Below are 22,619 nucleotides of genomic sequence, written 5' to 3'. Positions count from 1 at the left end.
CAATCTAACATCCATAATCACGAACACAAGGACGAAAAATAAACAAATTGTAATCTAATCAATAAATAAAAGGAGAAAGTGATCTAAGAAATACAATAAAGATGATGATAACAATTAAACAAACAAACAAAATTGATATGATGCGAGAGATAGGTTTTAACAACTGCATACCACATCAACTGGAGGGAAGCATAAAACCAAGTGCAACAATGGGAATAGAGGAAACCATGCTACTCTGGTTTCCTTATAAAGGAAGGTTGTCATGTTCAATATCCGCCGACGGGGATTGAGACAGAGGTGGGCGGTTCTTCCTTTGGTCAATTATAAGGAATAGAAACCAGGCCCCAGCTCACCATTTCGGTGATTAGCCTACTGTGCACAATTATCTCAATTTTCTATCTCAGTTTTTTTTCTCATCCTCGAATAAACTACTTGTAAATAACCATCAAATTCCTATTCACAATAGACATTTTCAAAGACTAGTCACGATCAAGATTAAAAACATTCAATTACAAGCAGATAAACAAGATTAGCAGACCGGAGTAACCGTTGCTACAATTAATCAACGGGGCCCCAATCCCTTTCCACCGCTACCAAAGGAAAACGAATCTACGCCTCGTCGTTGTCGATCTGAACCGGAATTTGATCCGTTGGCTTGTTGAAGAAATCGTCGATACGTCGAGTGCCAGCTGGGACCGGTTTCTCCGCAACGGGGCGAGAACGGTTTGGATCGGTTGCAGGGCGATCCGAGGGCTGAGAAGGCAGAGGAAGCGAGTCGAGGAGAAACTCGCTAGTCGGCCGGTGCCTCTGGACGGCGATTCGCATGTGTTCGAGCTTCACGGTCTTCCGGTTCTTTTGGATCACGACCTCTGAGGATTTCTCGGCGAGAAATCGGAGGAAGAGCTCGGCTGAGCACGAAACGAGGAATAGGGCTTCCGAGTTCACCTTGTTGATGTCCCTGTCAAGCTTCATTATCTTCTTGACCCGGCCGGTAGGGAACTCGGGTCGGATCGTTTCGGTGTTTTCTTCCTCCGCCATTGGATGAAACGCAAGCGTCGATTGGAATGTGAGACAAACGATTTTAGGGTTTCGAATTGGCGGGAAACTGAAGGTTTCATTGTTTCTTTTTTCTTTCTTTTATGTCATGTTGGTCAAAGATACCCTTGCACTACTTGACTTGTCAAGCACGTTTCTGAAATATAAGCGAGGGTGCTTCCGTCATATTGTGATTTACCCGCCACCTGAATGGAGTAGGCTCCTCTCCAATTCAAATAAATTGGTAAATTGACTAAATACCTTGTAGGAAATTGAATTCTCTCCTTTTCATTTGACTTGAAAATGATCCATTTTTCGCCCGAAGTGCTTTCCCGCCATAAAGGAAAAGTACGTAACCTAATTAATAACACTAATAGTCACACGAAGTATTTAAAACTGTACAAATATCGGTCGGATTTAAAATTAATATATTTAACAAATTATATAATTTCATTTTTTTAAATTGTTTAATAAATAAAAAATGAAACAAGAATAGGTATTCTGAATGCCTCTTCGGCTCTTCTCCATACTCTACTGGACAACCCTTCTTCGGCTTTTCACCAAACAACTCACTTACTCACGGACTCACGGTAATCTATTGTACTCATATTTTTTGGTGATGAATGATGATAACTATTGATGGCTCATAGCTTTTTGTTTCCAACTTGGACTTGTGTTTGAGTGTTTCGCTTTGGCCTTTCTAAGGAAGGACTAGACCAGGTGATGGGCCCCATGGTAGGCCGAATCTTAAAGATCCCTTACAAGTTCCAGATGGGCCAATCACAAAGTCAAGGGCGAAGAAGATCAAGGAGGCAATGCAAGGATTGGTGCAATCCACTTGGGCCGAGTTTGCAAATTTATCGAGCAAGACTCCAACATTTAAGATGGGCTTGAAAGAAGAAGAACCAACTTTAATTCATGTGATACAAGCAACAGATGGGGACGGCATAGCCTAGTGGTTTCTTGCAAACTCTTTATTTCACTAAGTATAGGCATATGAGCCTATTTTTATGTTCTATGGTTGTGGGTCTTTAGGCCTATTTGTTTTATTAAGTGGACTTCTTTTATTAGCTATAGAAGTGTAGTTTAGGATATTTTGGGCTTGAAGATGTTCAGCCCATGTCTTTTAATTGATGTAGGCCTTAGTAGGGTTAGGGTTTTATGGAGAGATTTTAAAAAGACTTGTAGCCGCATATGTTAGACAAGTTGATTGTGAATGAAGTTTTATTCTTCATAGAAAACTTTTCAGTTTTCTCTACTTGTTCTTGATTGAACTAAGAACTTATCAAAGGCAAACCCTTTGTGGCGTTCTAACCAAATTTAGGTTCTTGAAACAAGATTTCAACGGGTCTAGATTCTTTTGACTTGATTCTTGGCTTTCTTGGGTAGATTTCAATCTGTTTGTGGGTTCAAAGGGGATTTCATCCTGCGGGTTCACATCACCAAGGGGTTAGGGTAGGGACGGGTTCAAGTGTTTAGGGGTTCTCTTAAAAATAAAAATAACTATTCTTTTTGTTTTACTTTTATGGAAGGTTCTAAAAACTAAAAAACTATTCTTTTTGTTTTGTGAGGTGTGACGTTTGTCCTTTTTTTATTTTTTATTTTTATTTTTTAGAAAGTGACTTTTGTGATTTGTTTAGTGATAGGTTTGTCCTTGAAGGGTTGTAAGGTACTTTTTTTTATTTTTTTTATACTTGATAGGAGGGGTTTTTTTTTATATATATATAGATTTTATACTTGTTAATTGCTTTGTATACGGTGTACAGATAAACTTTTGGAAATCATTGATTTAATATATTTTTTACGATACAGAATAATAATTAACTTGCAACACAGAAGCGGAGCAAAATCATTCAACGCATGTCGTACTTTTTGAGGTTAATTTTCTAAGTTCAATTTCTAATATAAGTGGTATTGTAATTAGGATATTATGGTAATTAAATATTGAGAATATTTGTTATTATAGTTTATAAGTCTAAACAATTAATTGGATAATTTGACATGTGAAAACTATTATATTCTATTATTCTTTATGTGAGTTCGTTAATTGGTAACTTACAAATATTTTTTCTTATTTTTCTAAAGACTCCAATATAACCATGTAAATTGACTTTTTCAAAAGAAAAAATGCACAAAATTCAAGTGCCAATGTTGGTGACATCTTCAATCTTTATATATTTTTTATTCATGCTTTGACCCCCTACCACTATTTTTATATATTTGTAATTTATGCCTCGACTGTTTGGCCCCGGACCAAAATATTTCCTACCTCCGTCCCTGCCTCCAATAAGTCATAAACACATAAGCACGAAGCACCAAAAATGAAAACACCAAATCTCATCCTATTTTCTACATGAATTCACAAAATTTCTTCTTTCCGTTCAAGACAATTGAACTCACTGCGCGCCCCCTCTCCTCTGCCGAACGCCACCGCCAATTGGGCACCCATCTCTCCGCCACTCAGCCTAAGCAAATCTCATACTAGGCATCCACTCTCCGGTCAGAAACAGATCATAGGAATCCTTGGTGTTCATTGTTTGGAGCAATTGTAAAGCAACTCAAAAGATGTACAAATGAATGATGAATATCAAAAGAGGATGAGAGTGCCTTCACCAAATGGGAGAGTAACTTTACCCACCAGGCCACCAACCAGATGTTCGCAGGTGGGGTCAATTTCAATTGTCTATTGGAGTTTTGATAAGTATTTGGTATATTATAAGTTGAGAGTTTGGAACTTTACCTGCACAATAATCTTTTTGGAGCCATCCCAAGATTCCGAATAGTTTGATAATTTTCTGTACCTATGAAATAGAGAGACAACTACAGACACACATGATTAATTGGGACGAAACCTTAGAGAGAAATGTTAAACAGGACAGAAGTAGTTCAGACTTGTACCGAAAATAAAAGAATAGAGAAGAAAGCAAACAAATAAATAATAGGGTTTAATACCTCATTGGTATATGAGTTTTATGTGTTTTTAAATTTAGTATCTCAGTTTTGTTTTATATCATAAGTGGTACTTGAATTAGGGGTAAAAACTCATTTGGTATATCTGTTAGATTCTCCGTCCAAATTTTAATGGGTCGTCACTTGTCAACCACTGATGTTGACATGTGGCACTATATATAAAAAAAAAAAAAAAAAAAAAAAAAAAAAAAAAAAAATGGGTGGCTGAGCTACCCCCTTGGCCGGTCTGGGGTGTCAGCCACCCATGACAGGAAAAATAAAAAATATGGGTTTTGGCCCTTGGGGGTGCTCAGCCACCCCCATGGGCAACGGGGGTGGTTCGGCCACCCCCAAGGGCCAAAACCCTTTTTTTTTTTTTTTTTTTTTTTTTTTGCTGTGGGGTGGTTCGGGCACCCCAGACCGGCCAAGTTGGTGGCTAAGCCACCTCATTGGCCAAAATGAGAGTGGCCGACCACCCCTGTGGTGGCCAAGGGAGCCACCCTGGCCTCTTCTTTCTCATTTCTTTTCTTTCTTTTTTTTTTCAATTATTTTTTAAAGATTTTTATTATTTTTATTTTTATGTAGTACCACATGTCAATCTCAGCGATTGACACGTAGCGAGCCGTTAAAATTTGGACAGAAAATCTAACAGATGTACCAAATGAGTTTTTATCCCTAATTTAGGTACCACCTATGATACAAAACAAAATTGGGGTACTAAATTTAAAAATACTTAAAACTCAAGTACCAATGGAATATTTAACCCTAAATAATATTTATGTAGAATGGCATACTTCAAACAAGGGCTGCTGTCTAAATGAATCATGCTAAATGAAAAAGTGAGAGGTTAGGTGTATGACTAAAATAATATCTTTTGTGAATGACAAGAGATATGGGAAATAAGGACCTTGTTCAACACAATAGATAAATGCAAGATGCTATGGTCTCACCATGTTCCATAGAAAATAAAAGAGGAGAGAAGAAATAATAAAAAAAAAACTAAACAACTAGAAGGAACAAAAGGCTATATGTTTGATATTAATGAATCAAAGTACTTGATTGTTATGCTGACATAAAAGATAATAAAACACATAAAAAAAATATAAAGTGAATACATAAAGGACAACAGAGACGAAATAACGTAAACAAATAGGTATATCAATAGCGAACCTACCATGGTTGTTTTACCGAACAGAAAACTAAATAAATAGTTAAGAGACAAGATGATACCTTGTTTGTAAGAGCCGAAAATCGTGTAAGGGGACAGGGGTGTGTGGCTAAACAAACAAACAAAAAACAATGAGGGGGAGAAAGAGGCATCACTAGTTTATGTATATAAGTAGGGTTTTGACGATTAGGGTTTTAAAACATTAATATAAAATATTAACTGGAAATGTAGAATTTAAATCGATATAAAATTTATTAAATTTTAAAAAAATCAGATATTAAAAAAGATAGGAACGGTTATTTAAATAAAACATAAAACATTATATATATATATATATATATATAATGTCATTTTTATTTATTTATTTATTTTGTTTTTAATAATTATTCAGTCATCCATAGATAGTAAAAGACCATTTTACCCTCGAAAGAAAGTTGGGGTTATTACAGTCGTAATGTCCATGAACCTATAAGAACTCCGCAGTTAAGCGTGCTTCTGCGAGAATAGTATCTGAATGGGTAACCTCCTATGAAATTTGGTTCGAGAGAGCAAAAAACGGACAATATTGTGTCATTGAGGGTGAATCTTTGCAGAAAAGATTCACCTCCCTTTCTTTGATGGCCTGTTTAGTTTGCTGGTTGTATGTCACATTTTTTTCTTTGTCAAATGTATGTACCAAAAAAAAATAAAATTGTATGATAATTATATACAACTCTACTAAATAGCATTATTATAATTTTAAAAATAAACTCAGCCGCAATTTTTTTTTTAAAGCAAAAAAAAAAAAGGAAGCCAACTTAACTTTAATTTGGCAATTACATTGCGTGTGCGTTTGACATTGCAATTTCGTAGACAAAATGTGCGATTTTAAACCAAATCATAAAAAATGAATCATTTGGAATTGTATTTTTCAAAAATTACGATTTAAAAACGTACAATTTTAAAGGCTAAGTTACTATTTTAAAGGTCGGACTGTGATTTTGCCAAACGCTTAATTGCGTTGGCACTTCTATGAATTTTTCGAGCCTTCCACATCTCAATCTTTTTGAGAAATAATTTATTTCCTCATCCTGTCATTCTCTTATTTTTTCATTTTTAAAAAATAATATTGAATCTGTGGGGTTCGTGTAAGTTTCTCGTATAGGCCCATAAATTTAATGATGATTTTCAAAAGTAGAATGATAGGAGAAAAACATAAGGAAATATATACCACATCTCAATTTTTTTGGTATTTTGTTGACTTTTGTTTGTAAAAGTTTTATTACTGAAAAGTGTTTAGCTGTTACTCATAATTGATAGCAAAATAATAAATTAAAAAAAAAAAGGTGCTTTTAGTAGTTAAATACTTAAATATAGTCCATTTGATAGCAACCTTATTATATAAAATGGTTGGTGTGAATTTTTGCCTCCTTCAGTTGTTTTTATGCAAAATCTCTCACACTCACTCTAAATTGAACTTTGCACAACGCCAACCTTCAACATGTACCGTTATATTATTATATAATTGAACTCCAATCATCTTGTGACACATATCATTATATTATTATATAGAATTAGCTTAACACATTAATGTCTGAATCGACTCCTCACATGATGTGAAAACGAAAATGATAATGAAATTGGGGGCAACAACATTTATCAGTTTTTTTTTAAAAAATTTTTTTTAAAATTTTTAATTTTCAAACACTGCAATTTCGAGTTCAAGTAGGTAATTCGTTCTCCAAAAAGTGATAGTGGGTCAAGATAGACAACTGTCTAATGATGGCTTTAATTCCAAGGTTGGATTTGGAAAAAAAAAAATGGTGGCATCTAATTGAACTTCGCACAAAAATACTTAATTTTAAGTGAAATTCATCTTTGAATTTTGAATGAATTAGTTTTTATATTTTATATTAATAATAATTTTTACTATCTAGTTTTTTTTTTAAAAAAAATGAAATTATGCTCCGTTTGTTTCGACGTAAAATGGTTTCCGACGTAAAATGGTTTCAGGGAAGTCATTTTTCAGGAAACCATTTTCCGTCGAAAGCATTTTTCGGTGTTTGGCGCGTACGGAAAATCGTAAATATTTTTTTATGTTTTTATTCAATTATATTAACTTATAAAAATCAATTTTTATTCACAACATAAAAATATTAATGTAAAATAATATAAAAATCATCGATGACGAGATTCGGTCACTGACCGACAAGATTCTGACTATTTTTACTTGATTCCGGCAAAAGTGGCCGGATTCCAGCACAAAAGGCCAGATTCCGACCTTCTAGCCCGATCTGGCCAGAGAGGCCGGATCTGGCCATATCCGTCCGGCCAGCCGGCCGGGAACCGGCCTCTCTAGCCAGGGTCGGTCGGGATCCGACCTCTCTGGCCAAATCCGGCTAGATGGCCGGATTCCGGTCAGATTGGTCGCCAGAATTTGGCTGACCGGATTCCGTCGCCAGATTCCGGTGACATTAACTGGATGTTGGATTCTGATACCGGCAATATTTCGATGGTGGTCGGCTACTTGAACGTGTAGGTCGACTGTACCGTTTAAAATAGATCGACTGCGTCTGGCGTCTTCGGAAAATGATTTACGCTTTTAAAAAGTATAAATCATTTTCCGAAATTTACTAAGCATTTTTGGTCAAACAGAAATCATTTTCCGGTTGACTATTATTTTCGCCCCTACCAAACACCGGAAAATGCCGAAATCATTTTCCAGAAATCATTTTACGTCGAAACAAACGGAGCATTAGTTTTTATCAATTTCCCTTTACTCCTATGTCCTAACTACCCCATAACAAATCTTTCCCTGACATAACTGTATTAAATTTTAGTTATTTTAATTTTGTCCCGTAGAGAAATAAAGACAGTTTTAATTCAAGTGTTTCAAAAGTTCTTGTAAATTTTAATAGTAAAGTGTTTCACGGAGCCTTTTTAATAAATTATTTTGAATAAACATATATTTTTGTGATACATGAATTTATCAAATTATATGAATTTAGTAGAAAATATTTCTCATGACAATTGTCCTTATTGAGTTGTATTTCTAATATCAATAAAAGAAAATGTGTTATTGCTTATTTAATTATTTAAATATTATTCGAGTAATTAATGTCGTTAAATGTACTTAGGGAATCCATTCTCAGTAGGCTAACAAGACGAATCTTAGTGATATCAGTGTATCGTCTAGTGACTAGCATGATATATTAATTTATTTAAACCTGTACCAGGTGATTAGTTAGCTGTCGAATGACATACCGTGTCCAGAGATGTAAGGGATCCTCTACCCGTTCTCGAATTATTTTATCCATTTATTCTAGCATATTTGTGAATAATTATTCTCGTCATGTATTTAAAATTATATTGTTGCATAAAAGATTGTTTTAAAATAGTGTTGATGTAAAAGTTATTGGTGGAAATAATATTCTTGAAATCAGCGAGTTTGAGAAAAACCTTAGGCCTTGTTTGGTTTGCGGATTAGACCCATGGAAAGGAATAGCTATTCCTACGGAATAGCTATTCCTTTGTTTGGTTGTATATTATTTAAGGGAATAGTTATTCTCACGGAATAGCTATTCCCTTACGAAGAGGAATATGTATTCCACTCAAAAAGGAGTGGAATACCTATTCCTTTCCTGTGGGAATAAATAAAATTCGTCTTTTGCCCAAAAACCCCAACCCTCTCAACACCCAAGTCTCTTATCCCTCTCTCTCTCTGTTTCTCAACTCATGGTGTGTTTGGATACGAAATTTTGACAATAAAATATAATTCTGATTCTACTTTTTTCAAAAATAAATCATATTTTATTCAACTTTTTAAAAAAACAAATTATATTTTATTCAACTTTTTATAAACAAATCATATTTTATTTAATTTTTTCTAAAAAGTCAAATCTCAAAATTCGCAAACAGAATAAGAATTTAATTCTGATTTCAAAAATTCATCACTCAAATGCACCATCAGTATCTCTCTCCATCTCTGCAATTATATTCTCATCCTCCTCTTTCTGTTTTTCAACCAACTTAATTTGTTGTGGGGTAGTCTTTTTTTTTTTTTTTCCTCCTCCTATGATTTAGCCTACAGAATGCACTTAGACGTAGCAAAACGAGTACCTCTTAATATTGGGGGGACTCCAATTGTCTTGTGGAGGTTTGAGAAAAAACTTTGTAAGCAAAGAACGAATGTTTGTTGTTGAAAAACAAATAAAAAATAATAAAATAAAAAGAGCTTTGTAGATGATTTATTTTTTTTATGACGATTATTTTTTTTTTCTTATAAATCATTTTACTTTGTAAGCAAAGAATGAATGTTTGTTGCTGGAAAACAAATAAAAAAGAATAAAATAAAAAGGGCTTTACAGATGATCTATTTTATTTTATTTATTTATTTATTTATTTTTTTGATGGTGATATGATGATTATGTCTGAGTGTGTGTGTGTGTGTGTTTTTTTTTTCCCTTATAAATCATTTTGTAGCGTAATTGTTTATGGAAAAAAAAAAAAAAGCCATGAACTCTGTGAAATTAAAAAAAAAAAAAAAAAAGGTCATAGTATGATTGTTTATGTTTCTTAAATAAAGAAAAAAAAAATGTCCTTAAGAATATAAATTATATTTGTATTATAAGGGTGTTTTATGAAATTTGATTATAATATGATTCCATTCACCAATGTATTGCACTGTACCAAACAAAAGAATACATATGCAATGTTCTATTCCACTGTTACAACCAAACAAAAGAATAGGAATAGTTATTCCATTCCACCTTCATCTATTCCCATGAATAGTTATTCCTTTTCCTAATGGAATAGACATTCCGCAAACCAAACGAGGCCTTAGTTCTAAAAGGCTTTTCAATTATAGACAATTACTTATATTATTCCCGAGATGGGAAGTTACTACTTTCTGATAGTAATGAAAAGAGAAGTGCAAAAATCATCTTACACGTTGCCTTAAGAGTTACCAAGCATAAAGAAAAAAAATAAGAACAGTTATGAAAATGAGAAATATTTTTATAAATGAGGAACACGTGTGGAGGAGACTATTATTTTGGCCTTGAGATTCACAGAGGCTTAAGCTCAGTATCGTTGCTTGGATGGAAGTGCAACCGCTGAAGGACTTTGAGAAGACGGTAATTCATCCCTAGGTCATGCTAAGTGCACTTTGATTAATTAGCTGATGAGGCAGGCCTGTGGCCACAGTTTATCTGCCTGAGTCGCATTGACCGCGCAACCCTAGTATACATGGCGTAATAGTGTACATGGGCCCTATATATGAGAAGTTTTATTTATCAACCGGTAATTTTACGCTTTAGGCAAATTGCCAAACTTTTACTTTGGTATTCTGAAAATTTAGATTTCAAGTGTGTTTTAATAATCGTTTTGAAGAAAAATGAATTTAACTCAACCATTTTATGGTTGAGGGTTACCTTACTAAGTATTTCTCGCTCACCCTTATTTTTATTTTTTTTTTTCAGGTTATGAACAGAGAGACCTAGGCAGCCGGAATGGGATCTAGGCTAGCATTAGGACATTGCACTTCTTTCATCTTAATAGTGCGCCAGCACAATAAATTTAGTCCTACTTTTGATTTTTATTTATTGTATCAAACATAATTACTCTTTTCGAAATACTCGTTTCTGCATTTATTGAAGCTCTGAGTTTAAAATTATTTTTCTAGTAATTTATTTAAATTCAGCATATTAGCTAGATTATCTGGCGGACCTTATGAATCTTTGCAGTTTTGTATAAAAAAATGGACAAACCTAACCCTAGCGGTTTGGGGGCGTTACAACGGCTTTAAAACACATTGTGTCAAAAATTGTGCATTTATACATATAAGCACATCCACATTCTCAGGCGATGTGGGATGGCACAATCACCCCATCTTGGAATTCGGCGTCCCCCGTTGGCGACCCTCATGGAATCTCCCCATTCTTGGTGTCCCAACGAGTGTCTGTTAGCGATCCTAATGGGCTTGTGCACACTCTCTCATCTCATGTTGGACAATGGCTCTTATACCATTTGTAACGACCCACTCTCAATAACACAATATTGTCCGCTTTTGGCTCCCCCGAACTAAACTTCTCAGGAGATCTCTCATCCTGGTACTACTCTCACAGAAGCACGCTTAACTGCGAGTTCTAATTGGTTCATGACTATTACAGTTTTAAAACGCATTGTATCAAAAAAGGTGTATTTATACATATAAGCACATCTCCATTCCTAAACGATGTAAAATGTCACAATTTTCACTACATATGGGAAAGAAGGAAGTGGGAGAGTAGAATATGTGGGAATACAACCGGAGCGAGCTCTAATCGCAATCCAAAAAGTCACATGGTGGGATATAAGTTTGTACTTTCATAAATTTTTCGAGTCTTTAAAGAGGAAGAGGACGAGATAATAGAGACGTTGTCGAAAATCAAATCCGCAATCATCCAATCTAGAACTTGGGAGTAATGTTGCAAAGCCAAGACCATAACAAAAGAGTCTCCTTGCAAAATAAAGTCTCTAAGGTTGAGAGACACTACCCAGGAGACTGCTAGACGAGCAGCTAGCTAGGGCCTCACCATAATCAGGATTACAATGCAGGCTAATTTGGGAAATAACTTTGATGATGCGGCCATGAGAATCACGGCATACAGCTGTCTGGGCAGAAAGAGAGTCCCTAATTTTTGTCGTCAAAATTTATTTTGCAGAGGGGAAGACCACTTTTCTGTCAGAGGCAAGGGGGGAAGGTCAAATAAAACAGCTGCAAATAATCTGGAAAAGATGATCGAGCATCTTTAGGGGGAATGCCAAAACACACAGAAGCGATAAGAATACGACTCTGCTTGGCTGTTTGCCTGGCTCTTCTCTGTTTCTCTCTCTTACGTTTGAAGTGAATCTCCAATTTTCAATAATTTTTATTTTATTTTATTTTTTGTAAGAACCAATTTACAATAATTGGTAGCTACCATTCTCGAGGAAGTACAACTGACTCTATATATATACGAATGGGTTGACTAGTAGATTTTGTATACGATATGGATTTGGCTTCTGTCTTAAACTGTATTTTTCTAAAGTTTCAGATTTAATTTAATTTTCTATTTTTTTTTTTATACCGCGATTAAGTCAAATACTTACAATATTAATAAGACTTATATTAGTAATGTTATTTACTAAATTGTTATACGGCTGTCATACATCTAGAATTATATGACAGTATTGAAAATTAACTTTTGGATAACAAGTGCTTATAAAAAAGAAAAATCAATACTTAATTTTCGCTGTTACATCATTTCAGTTATATGACAGTTTACTAAATAACATTTATCATTAATATAATAAATTCTTTGATCAACAATTAATATTGGCACACTTTTTTTAGAAAAAAAAAAAGTTAAAAAATATAATATAATGTACAACGTTAAAAGCATCAGTTTTAAATATTGACCATAAAATAGATATTATCAATTTCATTTGAAATATAGAGGACCAACGTTAGAGTTTGTTTCCTCCTGCGATTTTGAAGGTTAAAAGTGCGAGTTTAAACAAAATTGTGAAAGAGAAATATTACATACACTCTCAAGTTTATACTCAATGATATGACAATGAAAAATCACCATTAGATCCAAAATCCAATAATAATCCATTTAAAATCTAAAAGTGATTAGCACTTGAAAGTGTGAGAGCGAGAGTGTGTGCAACATTTCTCAATTGAAAAAAATATATATCATTTTGGAGTGTGTTCTTAAAAAATTGTAATTTAAAAATGAAAAAAAAAAGGTATGATTTTAAAAGTTAAATTGTAATTTTTAAGACTAAATCACAATTTTATTAAATTATCCGTTTTGAAATCACTTTCCGTTCTTTTGTGTTTTTTTTTTTTAAAAAAAAAAATCACGTTTTAAAACAACAAATCGAAATAAACCTTAATGGAATACTTTGGCCTAAGGTTGGAGAATCTGAGCTTGAAATTAATTAAAAACACAGGAAACTGTACAACCGTCCTCTGTCTATCATTTCCCTGATTAAAGACACTGCTATGATATACAACGGTAGAAAAGAAGCAAATCTACAATGATATACAACCGCAATTATCCAATATTAGACTTGCTTGTTTGGAAAATTATGAATTGAAATTTGAAATGGGAAACAAATTATGAAGATGGAAATGCAATGGACTTAAGGCTCCATCACATTCACAATTTATTTAGATCATATTTCACTTAATTCCTTTCTAAAGTGCTGCGAAGGCTAGACGAAATAGGCTTCATGATATAACAAAGCGTCAAAGCCCAAGTTACCCTGTAATAACACCATTCTAGAGTAACTAAAACTCCATTAAAACCGTGACCAGAAGAATACAATTCCTAGAGAGAGAAGGTCCTGGGAGCTTCTAGAGAGAGAGCGAGCGTGAGTTTTGGTGTGTTCTAGGGAGGGAGGTTCTACGCCTCCCTCCCCCGATGGTGATGTCCTCCTTGCCCTTCTAGGGAGAGGTTTTTTGTTCCTCTTTGGTTAGATTAAGTGGAGTTTTAGATGTTTTCTAGCCATTAGGACTGTAGAGTTTTATTTTTCCCTGGGTTAGATTCGGGCGTGGTTGTTGTTCCCTGGCAAAAGACTTCACAATTTTGGGTTGGGGAGCGACTTTTCTGGTGCCTCCGGCTGAGTTTTATGACCTGGTTTTATTTGTTTTGGGTTTTTATTTGGGGTCAGATCTTCTCACTCCGACGGATTTTCTCAAGGCACACGCCTCTCCACGGGGTCATCAGCTTCTTCCGATCTAGCAGCTTCCAGCCACGACCTTGTCGGCTCTCCAAGCTCGGCGTGTGGCCTACACGCGTTAGGGAGGTCACTTCCTGGTTCGGCGCGTGTGGGTCACAGCTTGTCTTCTAGGGTGCGGTGGGTGATTTTCTAGTGGTTCGGGGGTCTTCCGGTGGTTTTCTGATGCATATGAGATCCCCGCAGTGGCGCTTCTCTGCTCCGGTTCCGTTTTGATTTTCTGTTTTATGGTGTTGGTGTTTTGTTGTGTTGGTACAATTTCCGGTATGGTGACGTGTCACCTGATGATTCGCCTCCTCCCTTAATAGAACTACCTCGATTCCTACACAATAACAAACAACTAGTCTGGGGTGCCGACTACGCCCACTCCGATGCCTAAGTCAGTTCAAATCAATTTTCTGGAGAATATTTGTAATCTTAAAAGCTCAGAGAATATATATTTCATACCTGGAGTAGTGGTCTTATTTATAGGCTTGTAGTTGCAGTTCTACTGGGATTCTTGAAACCCAGTTGAACTAGGAGTTTGAGTCCTAGTCTGTTCGAATCTTAACCTTATCTTCAGGAATTTGAATAAGGCGACAGAGTTCAAATTGGATAGCACTCCTGCCTCTTCAATCTTAATTTCACGTTATTAGCAGTCTTATCCCGTTGATTATGGGATAGAGGCTTATCCCTGGTCTTCCGGGATACTGGCCTTATCTTACTCTAAGACAATTGTAGTATACTTTGACCAACCCCCCAAGGTGATGATATCCGAGACATGTTCGCTCCGATCGGACTAGGAGATATCGGAATATCATCGCATCGTAACAGGGTTGTAGAAAGTCTAAGGTATTACCATACCGAGGCAATCTTTTTATACCGGATTGTGATGAAAACTTCCTCCGATGCGTAAATATTCGAGATATATTCGCTCCGATCGGACTAGGAGATATCGGGATATTTATTATCATTACTGAGTTCAATAGGACCGAGGTGTAATCATACCTAGACGATCTTCTTCTACTGGGTCGTAACAAATGTCTGAGATGTTACTCCGAGATTTAGCGCCGAGATTTTTCAAGATTAGGATCCACATGTCCTCGGGGTTAATTTTATCCCCAACATGTTTTTTTATTTTCTTTCCACAATCTGCCTGTGTGATGTTTAAATGTTACCGGATTATTAGTTGGCTTAGGTGCTAGATCTACCCTCTATTATTTGTTGTCTGTGCTGAAATATAAAGAGTGGCTCATTGTTGTCTTTGTAATATTTATGTATTGTTTAGGTTGTTGTTCAAGTCAGATTTTCTGACTTAGGGTGTAGAGGTTTTGTACCTCTTTTATCTGTATTGATCCTTGCCCTGGGGCTTTCTTCAAATATATATAATAGCACATGCTATTTGTTCAAAAAAAAAAAAAAAAGACTCCATTAAAAAACAACAATTAAAAAAAAGAAAAAAAAAAAATCCTTTCGTAAATGGTTTGAAAATTGAAATACACATTTATAAAATCTAACATTGTCTTCACTCTTCAGTAGTTCAGTGTTTGTGATTTAACTATTTAAGTAACATCGCAAGGCCGCTTACGTACTGAAACAGAAGGCCGATCTCTCTCTCTCTCTCTCTCTCTTCTTTATGGAGGATGGTCAGCAGCCACTTCTCTCCTCCAGAGGGGACCAAAGCCAAGACCAAGACCAGCTACAGTCCGCCCCTGTAGCAACAAACACTTCATCCGCTGCCACCTTTATCGCCGGTGCTGCTGACATCCCTCCTATCAAGGGGCCTAGCGATTTCTTCACACAGTTCCTCATTGAATCAAAAAAGCTATGGTACCTCGCCGGTCCGGCCATCTTCAACTCCATATGCAAATACTCCCTCGGCGCCATTACCCAAGTCTTCGCCGGCCACGTTGGTACTCTTGCCCTCGCCGCCGTCTCCATCGAAAACTCCGTGATCGCCGGCTTTTCCTTCGGCCTAATGGTACACACATATTCGTGCTATATGTGGTAGAATTAATAATGCTCAAGTGATTGAAATTATTATTGTCCATCCGCTCAGAATTTTGAGATAATTGATAATTTATGATCATATTGAATTAATTCAATCAGCTTGGAATGGGGAGCGCGCTGGAGACGCTGTGCGGGCAAGCGTACGGAGCGGGGCAGATTGACATGCTTGGAATCTACATGCAAAGGTCTTGGGTGATCCTGTTGACCACGGCTCTGATTATAAGCCCATTATACATCTTCGCCGAGCCATTGTTGAAACTTATCGGCCAGACCGAGGCCATATCGGAAGCTGCGGGAGTCTTCGCCATTTGGATGATTCCGCAGCTTTTCGCTTACGCCATGAACTTCCCGATCGCCAAGTTCCTGCAGTCGCAGAGCAAGATCATGGTGATGGCTGCGATTGGGGCCGTGGCTCTGGTTCTGCACACTTTCTTCAGCTGGCTGTTGATGTTGAAGCTCGGGTGGGGTCTGGTGGGTGCGGCGGTGGTGCTCAACTTATCGTGGTGGTTCATAGTGGTGGCACAGCTGGTGTACATCTTCAGAGGGAGTTGTGGTCGCGCTTGGTCTGGGTTCTCGTGGAAGGCATTTCAGAATATCTGGGGATTCGTTAGGCTATCTGTCGCCTCCGCAGTCATGCTCTGGTGAGACTCCGACATCGTTTCGATCAGTTTTTTTGTTTCTTTTCCCCTTCGTTGTGATTGGCTTCGGTCTTCACGCAAGTGTCGTTGGTCCTATCAAAATGGTATTTTAGGACGGGTAATGATTTACCACACTCAAAAATACTATTTTTTATTATTTTGTTTACGCAGTTAAGGTAGCTCCAATTATTTTTTAAATTTTTATTTATTTTTAATGAAAAAATAACCTTACTACATAAACAAAATGATAAAAAAAAATATTTTTAAATAGTGATGAATCATTACTCTTATATTATAAATGCGCTTTGGAGTGTTTTTGTTATTATTTTTTTTTTTATTTTTGAAAAAACCTTTTGATGAAAAAAAGAAAGGCCAAAACTGTTTTTTATGCTTGGAAGAATGTTTTTTTTGTTAATTATTTTGTTTTATTCAAGAAAGTAATGGTATATGTGGCATGACATTAGAGAAAGTTTTAATGGGAGCTTTTAAAAATTACTTATAAATCTTATTATTTTATAATATGGAATTAACGTATGACTTAAGACTCATATAATATAATTATTCCATGCATTCTATCGATCTAAGACTAACTTTTTAAAACAATCCAAAAATAAAATAAAATTAAAACATCATATATAATATGTGCAAAAAATTGTGGACAAACTTTAACTAGTTATTGTACTAGTTATATTTTTTTGTGCGAAAATTATTAACTTCGGGCTTTATTGTAATTTAAAGGAGATGCAAGTTTTGTTGACCTTAAGTTTTATAAATTTCCATTTGTTTGAAAAGTTTAAAATTGATAAAGATGACAACTTTAATTATTTAATCATTACTTTAGCTATATGCTTTTTTGACATGCGATCAAATAGACTAGCTCCATTGATCATTTGATGCATGCCTCCTGTTGTCTGCTTTTTTTTGGTGTTTTTTGTTGGGTTGTTCAGCCTTAATTTGTTATTCTTAGATGTTATTTCTTTTCATTTACCTATATATATATATATATGTTATTTTCAATTTTAAATAGGTGATAATTAAGGGTAGAACCACGTGGTGTCCAAGTTTCAACTGGTCCTATAATTTTTTTTAAAAAAATAAAAAATAAAAATTATGCAATTTTTTTTTTTTTTTTTAAAAAAAAAATAATAATTTTTTGCCCCTCAAAAAGTGTTTTTTAATTTTATCCCCTAAGCATAAAATTGTAATTTGGATTTAATTACTAATTAACTAATATTTTAACATAATTGGATCGATTTCACATCATGCATTTGGTTTGTTAAATTGTTAATGAGACCCACAAATTCAAACCCAAAGAAAAATGAAACAATCCCTTTGTTTTATTCTATCATAATCAAATTACGAATCTTGAACATATATTAGTCCGGGTCTACCAAGGGCAGACATGGATCGACGCTTTCTTTCCTTTTACTCGTTTCTTTAATTTCCCACTTAACAAACAAATTAAAAAAAGAAAAAAAAAAAAAAAAAAAACTCTTAGAAAGGATTGCGATTGACTTGTCTACAGGAATACCGACTGTCACGCTAGAGAAAGCTTTGACATAAAATTCTGATTAATGGGGTTCACAGCATTCAAGAGTTTGATTTCGAATCAGTCTACTAATTAACGATTAATTTGATGAGTGTCTTTTCAAATCTTCTGCAGCCTGGAAGTTTGGTATTACATGGCGTTGATCCTGTTTGCTGGATATCTAAAGAATGCCGAAGTTTCAGTAGATGCCTTGTCCATATGGTGAGGCTTTCTTTTTATATATATATATACTATTTCTCATTTCTCATTTCTCATGGTAAGAGATTTCGTACATGCATGCCTGGGCAATTTGCATGCATTAATTATATTTTGCAAGAAACAAAGCAATTAATAAAGCATTTATTACAACAAGTAATTTTGGAACAAGTTATTAATAGGAAGGGATAAGGTAGGATCACTTACCTTGATAACTACAAGGTGGTGAGTTTGACTGAACTGCGAAACACTTGAATCAACGACGTTCGGTTAGAGGCAAGTTTGACCCTAAACTAACATTCTCCTAGCTAGGTGGATAGCTATCAATATTGAAGAAATGACTCACTTTGCTAAATTGTCGACCTATTTGAGTTAGTAGCCAAAGAATATAAAATGTCTCCGACTATAGGAGAAATCCTCCGGTGACCCGGTCAGATGTAATGCCCCTATGTTGAAGGGCAAGAACCACAATACGAGAGAATTCACTTTGCAAAATTAATATATTAAACATATATATATATATATATATATATATATATATATATATATATATATATAACATTTTTAAAAGTTTTTAAAATTTATGTTTAAATTTTTTTTATTTTTTATTAAGAGTGACACATGTCATAATTCTATTGGTGCTGACGTGGCACACTGACGGAATTCGTCAAGTGTTTTGACGGAATTTGATTGTAGAGACTAAATTGTCATTTTGACTTATCTCGAGGACAATTGAATTATTTTTTATATCGCTGTGAGCGATTTGTAAATTATGTCAACTATAAAGACTAATTTTATATTTTTCTCTTATTAAAAAGACCATCTTAATAAAGAAGAAAAAGTTTAAAAAAAATGAGACGTTGGGTGTTTTTAGAAAGTAAATAGCTCCAAAATAATAATAAAAAAAGATTCAAAATTTAATTACAAAACATCTAGTTCAATGAAATAATTAAACTAAAAAGAGGGTGAAGTTTCTATTCAAAGGCTGTCACTGTCGCTGTCATCACCGGACTTCTAGAATTTCCGGCGGGGCAAAATTTTTACAGATGGCAAGAAGGAACGTGTCTCTTTCTTGAATTCCCTATCTCGATGTGTCACTTGTTGATTTGTGGGTCTTTTTTTTTTTTTTGGGTTTCCTTTGGAGACTCAGGTTCATCCAAATTCAATTATAATTATTTTTCAGAAAAATAATTTAAGCTACAAAATTTCAATGTGACTTGTATAGAATATAAGCAAATAATATAATATATATATATTCATATTATCTGAAAAGTTGCGAAGAAAAGACAAATGGCGAAGAGGAATGGTGAAGAAAAATAGCGTGAGAATAAAAGACCTTCGGAGTCTAAAAGATCCAATACAATTGTCTATTCATATTGCTTGTTTGGACAAATAATTGTGAGAAGGATCTTGTGGGGTACAGTTGCTTGGACAGGTAGGCCCCATAAAAAATCCTCTCACAATAGCCTGCCAAGAGGCATGCATAAAGAGTGTGACAGAATAGTTTTGTGTATCATTCATAAATGTCAAGAATATTTTATTTGCTTTTCTAACAACGTACTCTTAGCTTCTAGGAAAAATTATATTGAATTTTTATATATAAACCTTTTGTTTGATCTTAGCATCATTTTTTTCATGTTAAATTTAATTAATATTTTAACACTTTTATTTATGTGGTTTAATATTCTCCTTCACATCTTCTCTCATATTGACACATAGAATACTTAATTAAAATAAGTGATGAATTACAGATACAAAGTTCGAGTTCAAAATCTTTACTTTAATACCTTATTAAATCATCATTTATTTCAAAAATTTAAACTAATGGATTTAATCATATAATGAAAAACACTCTTATGTTTTTTTTATTAATATCCGCCCGCATATACATTCCCTCCCATATATGTAGCTAGCCCGGGTCTAAATTAAGCTAGTTGTTATCATTGCGTTTTGAATCTAACATTCTTTGCCATTGCTATTGCTATTGATGTTTGCAGCATGAACATAGTGGGGTGGACGATCATGGTAGCTCTTGGGATGAATGCCGCCATAAGGTTTGTGGCAGAAACACTTACAAACCTCCTATCAAGCTATGTTCTTTTACTTTCTTTTTTTATAAGCCCATAGGGATATGTTCGTTTAGTTGGAAAAAGAAAAGAAAAGAAAGTGCTTTTTGCTAATGCCAGTCTAAAGAAAAATAAAATAAAATTGTGCAGTGTGAGAGTGTCAAATGAGTTGGGGGCAGCTCATCCAAGAACAGCAAAATTCTCAGTGGGGGTGGCAGCAGGATCTTCATTTATGATCGGCCTTGTCATCTCACTTATTCTGATACTTGCACGAAACAAGTACCCCTCTTTGTTTTCGAGTGATACAGAAGTGGAAGCCGTTGTTAAGCAGCTCACTCCAATTCTGGCTCTTTGCATTGTCATTAACAACGTTCAACCCGTTCTCTCTGGTACATATAACTTTCATATATGATTAGATTTTTCAAAGTAAAGGCATCCGATTTTAATCATTGGATGAATCAATTTGGGCAGGGGTGGCCATTGGGGCAGGATGGCAGGCTGTTGTTGCTTATGTGAACATTGCGTGTTACTACCTTTTTGGGGTCCCTTTGGGTCTCATACTGGGTTACAAGCTTGATATGGGTGTCAAGGTAAGCCTTTTCTCTCTCACTCTTTTCCATTTTCTTTTATTTCTCTTTTTCTTATGAAAGGGAAAATGAAGTAACAACCACACCAGGGATTGGCTTAATGATAAGGGGCTTACGGGTGAGGACATTGGTTTCAGTTTTCACGGGCGCAATGCCTATTAATTCCTCCTCATCGACTTCCCATTTCCATGTCCTTGGGGGGATTTGAGACGAAGCTATAGCTCGGCCTGTCTTGAGAGATCCCACGGATTCGTCTAGACCCCTTCTAATTGGTGCTTTAACGGGCAAGATGCTAGCTACTATGGTTAATTACGCTCAAATAAAGAGTTCCAACATTTGGTTGTCTCTACCCCCTTGGGATGGAAGCAAAAGTAAAAACAAACAAACAAAAAGATAGATTCCATATTCATCCAAAAAAAAAAAAGAAGAAGAAGAGATTTCAAGTGTTAAATTACCACTTATTATCTCAAAAATTTAAGAAATAGTAAACTTAATAATTTAAATTAATATTTTAACACTCTCCCTCACATGTAAGCTTAAAGCATGGACTCAAACTCTCTCTTAATAAGTATGACCCAACAAGTTAAATATTTAATTAAATTAATTTGTAAATGTTCGAATTCATGACCTCTATTCTAAGAATACTAAAATATTAATTAAATAATTAAATTTATTATTTCTTATTAGTTAAAGCTTTTCAAATAATTGGCAGTTTATCACAAGTAGAGTAACCCTCTAATTATGAGGCTAAATTATCCAAAAGAAAATCACCACAAACATGAGTACGTAACACAATCAAATTAAATGGGACCTCATTGCTTCAGATAGGTAAGGTGTTTCCAAAAACATGAACTTCTCAGTTACATTGTCATTGTTAATTTTCAGGGGATTTGGTATGGAATGATGACAGGAACAATCGTGCAGACGGGTGTTCTTTTCTTCATCGTTTATAGGACCAACTGGAACAAAGAGGTAAAACTTTAACAACATTTCCCTCTCACGGGCAAAATGGGTACTGCCAAAAAAATCACACTTTTATTTTATTACTATTGGTATTGTCATATCAACAAAATGGGACAAAATGGGATAATAATAAAATAAAAATGTGTGATTTATAGTATTACTCGAGGCAAAACAGTCGTCTCCACCATTTGTAACTAAAATGACAATGTTAAATTACACAAATTATGATCAACGTACACTGAACACATGTTAAGCACAGAGGGATTTACTAAATTGGTGTGAAAATACAGGCTTCGATTGCTGAAGACAGAATAAGGAAATGGCGAGGACCTTCAGAACCCACAGAGAACGATGTAGAAAAAACAACCGAGACCTGAAAGTGCAAAGAAACATGCCAGGCATTTTTTGCAAAGTTTCAAATAAGAATAGGCAGCTACTTTGAGAAGGGGCACTGTGAATTCGCTTATCTAAACTACATTCAATTTTGAGTTGCAACATGAACATTGATTAGGCACAATTGCACAAATTAATCATTTTTCTATCTTGGCCTTTTCTCATTCTCGAATAAACTACTTGTATGCATGTAACCGGCCATCAAATTTGTATTCGCATTGGACATCTTCAAAGGCTAGTCACGATTAAGATTAAAAACATTCAATTACAAACAGATAAACAAGATCTTTTCTACCATACCAAGGAGAAATGAATCAAAATCTCATTATTGTCTATCCA

General features: G+C 34.9%; 2 protein-coding genes across 2 annotated transcripts; one reads left to right on the top strand and one right to left on the bottom strand.

The window, feature by feature from the left end:
* Positions 1-426: 426 nt before the first annotated feature.
* On the bottom strand, positions 427-1,115 carry LOC133858703 (uncharacterized). The gene has a single exon (XM_062294174.1). The coding sequence runs from the start codon at positions 1,036-1,038 to the stop codon at positions 610-612; it is 429 nt and encodes a 142-aa protein (XP_062150158.1). The 5' UTR covers positions 1,039-1,115; the 3' UTR covers positions 427-609.
* Positions 1,116-15,461: 14,346 nt separating this feature from the next.
* On the top strand, positions 15,462-22,428 carry LOC133864668 (protein DETOXIFICATION 30-like). The gene is made up of 8 exons (XM_062301072.1): positions 15,462-15,860; positions 15,989-16,530; positions 18,191-18,277; positions 20,269-20,325; positions 20,488-20,726; positions 20,809-20,927; positions 21,810-21,896; positions 22,178-22,428. The coding sequence occupies exons 1-8, from the start codon at positions 15,516-15,518 to the stop codon at positions 22,262-22,264; spliced, it is 1,563 nt and encodes a 520-aa protein (XP_062157056.1). The 5' UTR covers positions 15,462-15,515; the 3' UTR covers positions 22,265-22,428.
* The last annotated feature ends 191 nt before the right edge of the window (positions 22,429-22,619 follow it).

This window comes from Alnus glutinosa, chromosome 1, assembly GCF_958979055.1.
Source record: "Alnus glutinosa chromosome 1, dhAlnGlut1.1, whole genome shotgun sequence".
Lineage (NCBI taxonomy): Eukaryota > Viridiplantae > Streptophyta > Magnoliopsida > Fagales > Betulaceae > Alnus > Alnus glutinosa.
This window is presented reverse-complemented; position numbering and strand designations above follow the sequence as displayed.

Bases quoted from the DNA above. Each gene is read 5' to 3' on its own strand.
- LOC133858703 (XM_062294174.1), bottom strand. From the start codon at position 1,038: ATGGCGGAGGAAGAAAACACCGAAACGATCCGACCCGAGTTCCCTACC.
- LOC133864668 (XM_062301072.1), top strand. From the start codon at position 15,516: ATGGAGGATGGTCAGCAGCCACTTCTCTCCTCCAGAGGGGACCAAAGC. The intron at 18,278-20,268 runs GTGAGGCTTTCT...TGATGTTTGCAG, and splicing joins GTAGATGCCTTGTCCATATG to CATGAACATAGTGGGGTGGA. The intron at 20,326-20,487 runs GTTTGTGGCAGA...AAAATTGTGCAG, and splicing joins GGGATGAATGCCGCCATAAG to TGTGAGAGTGTCAAATGAGT.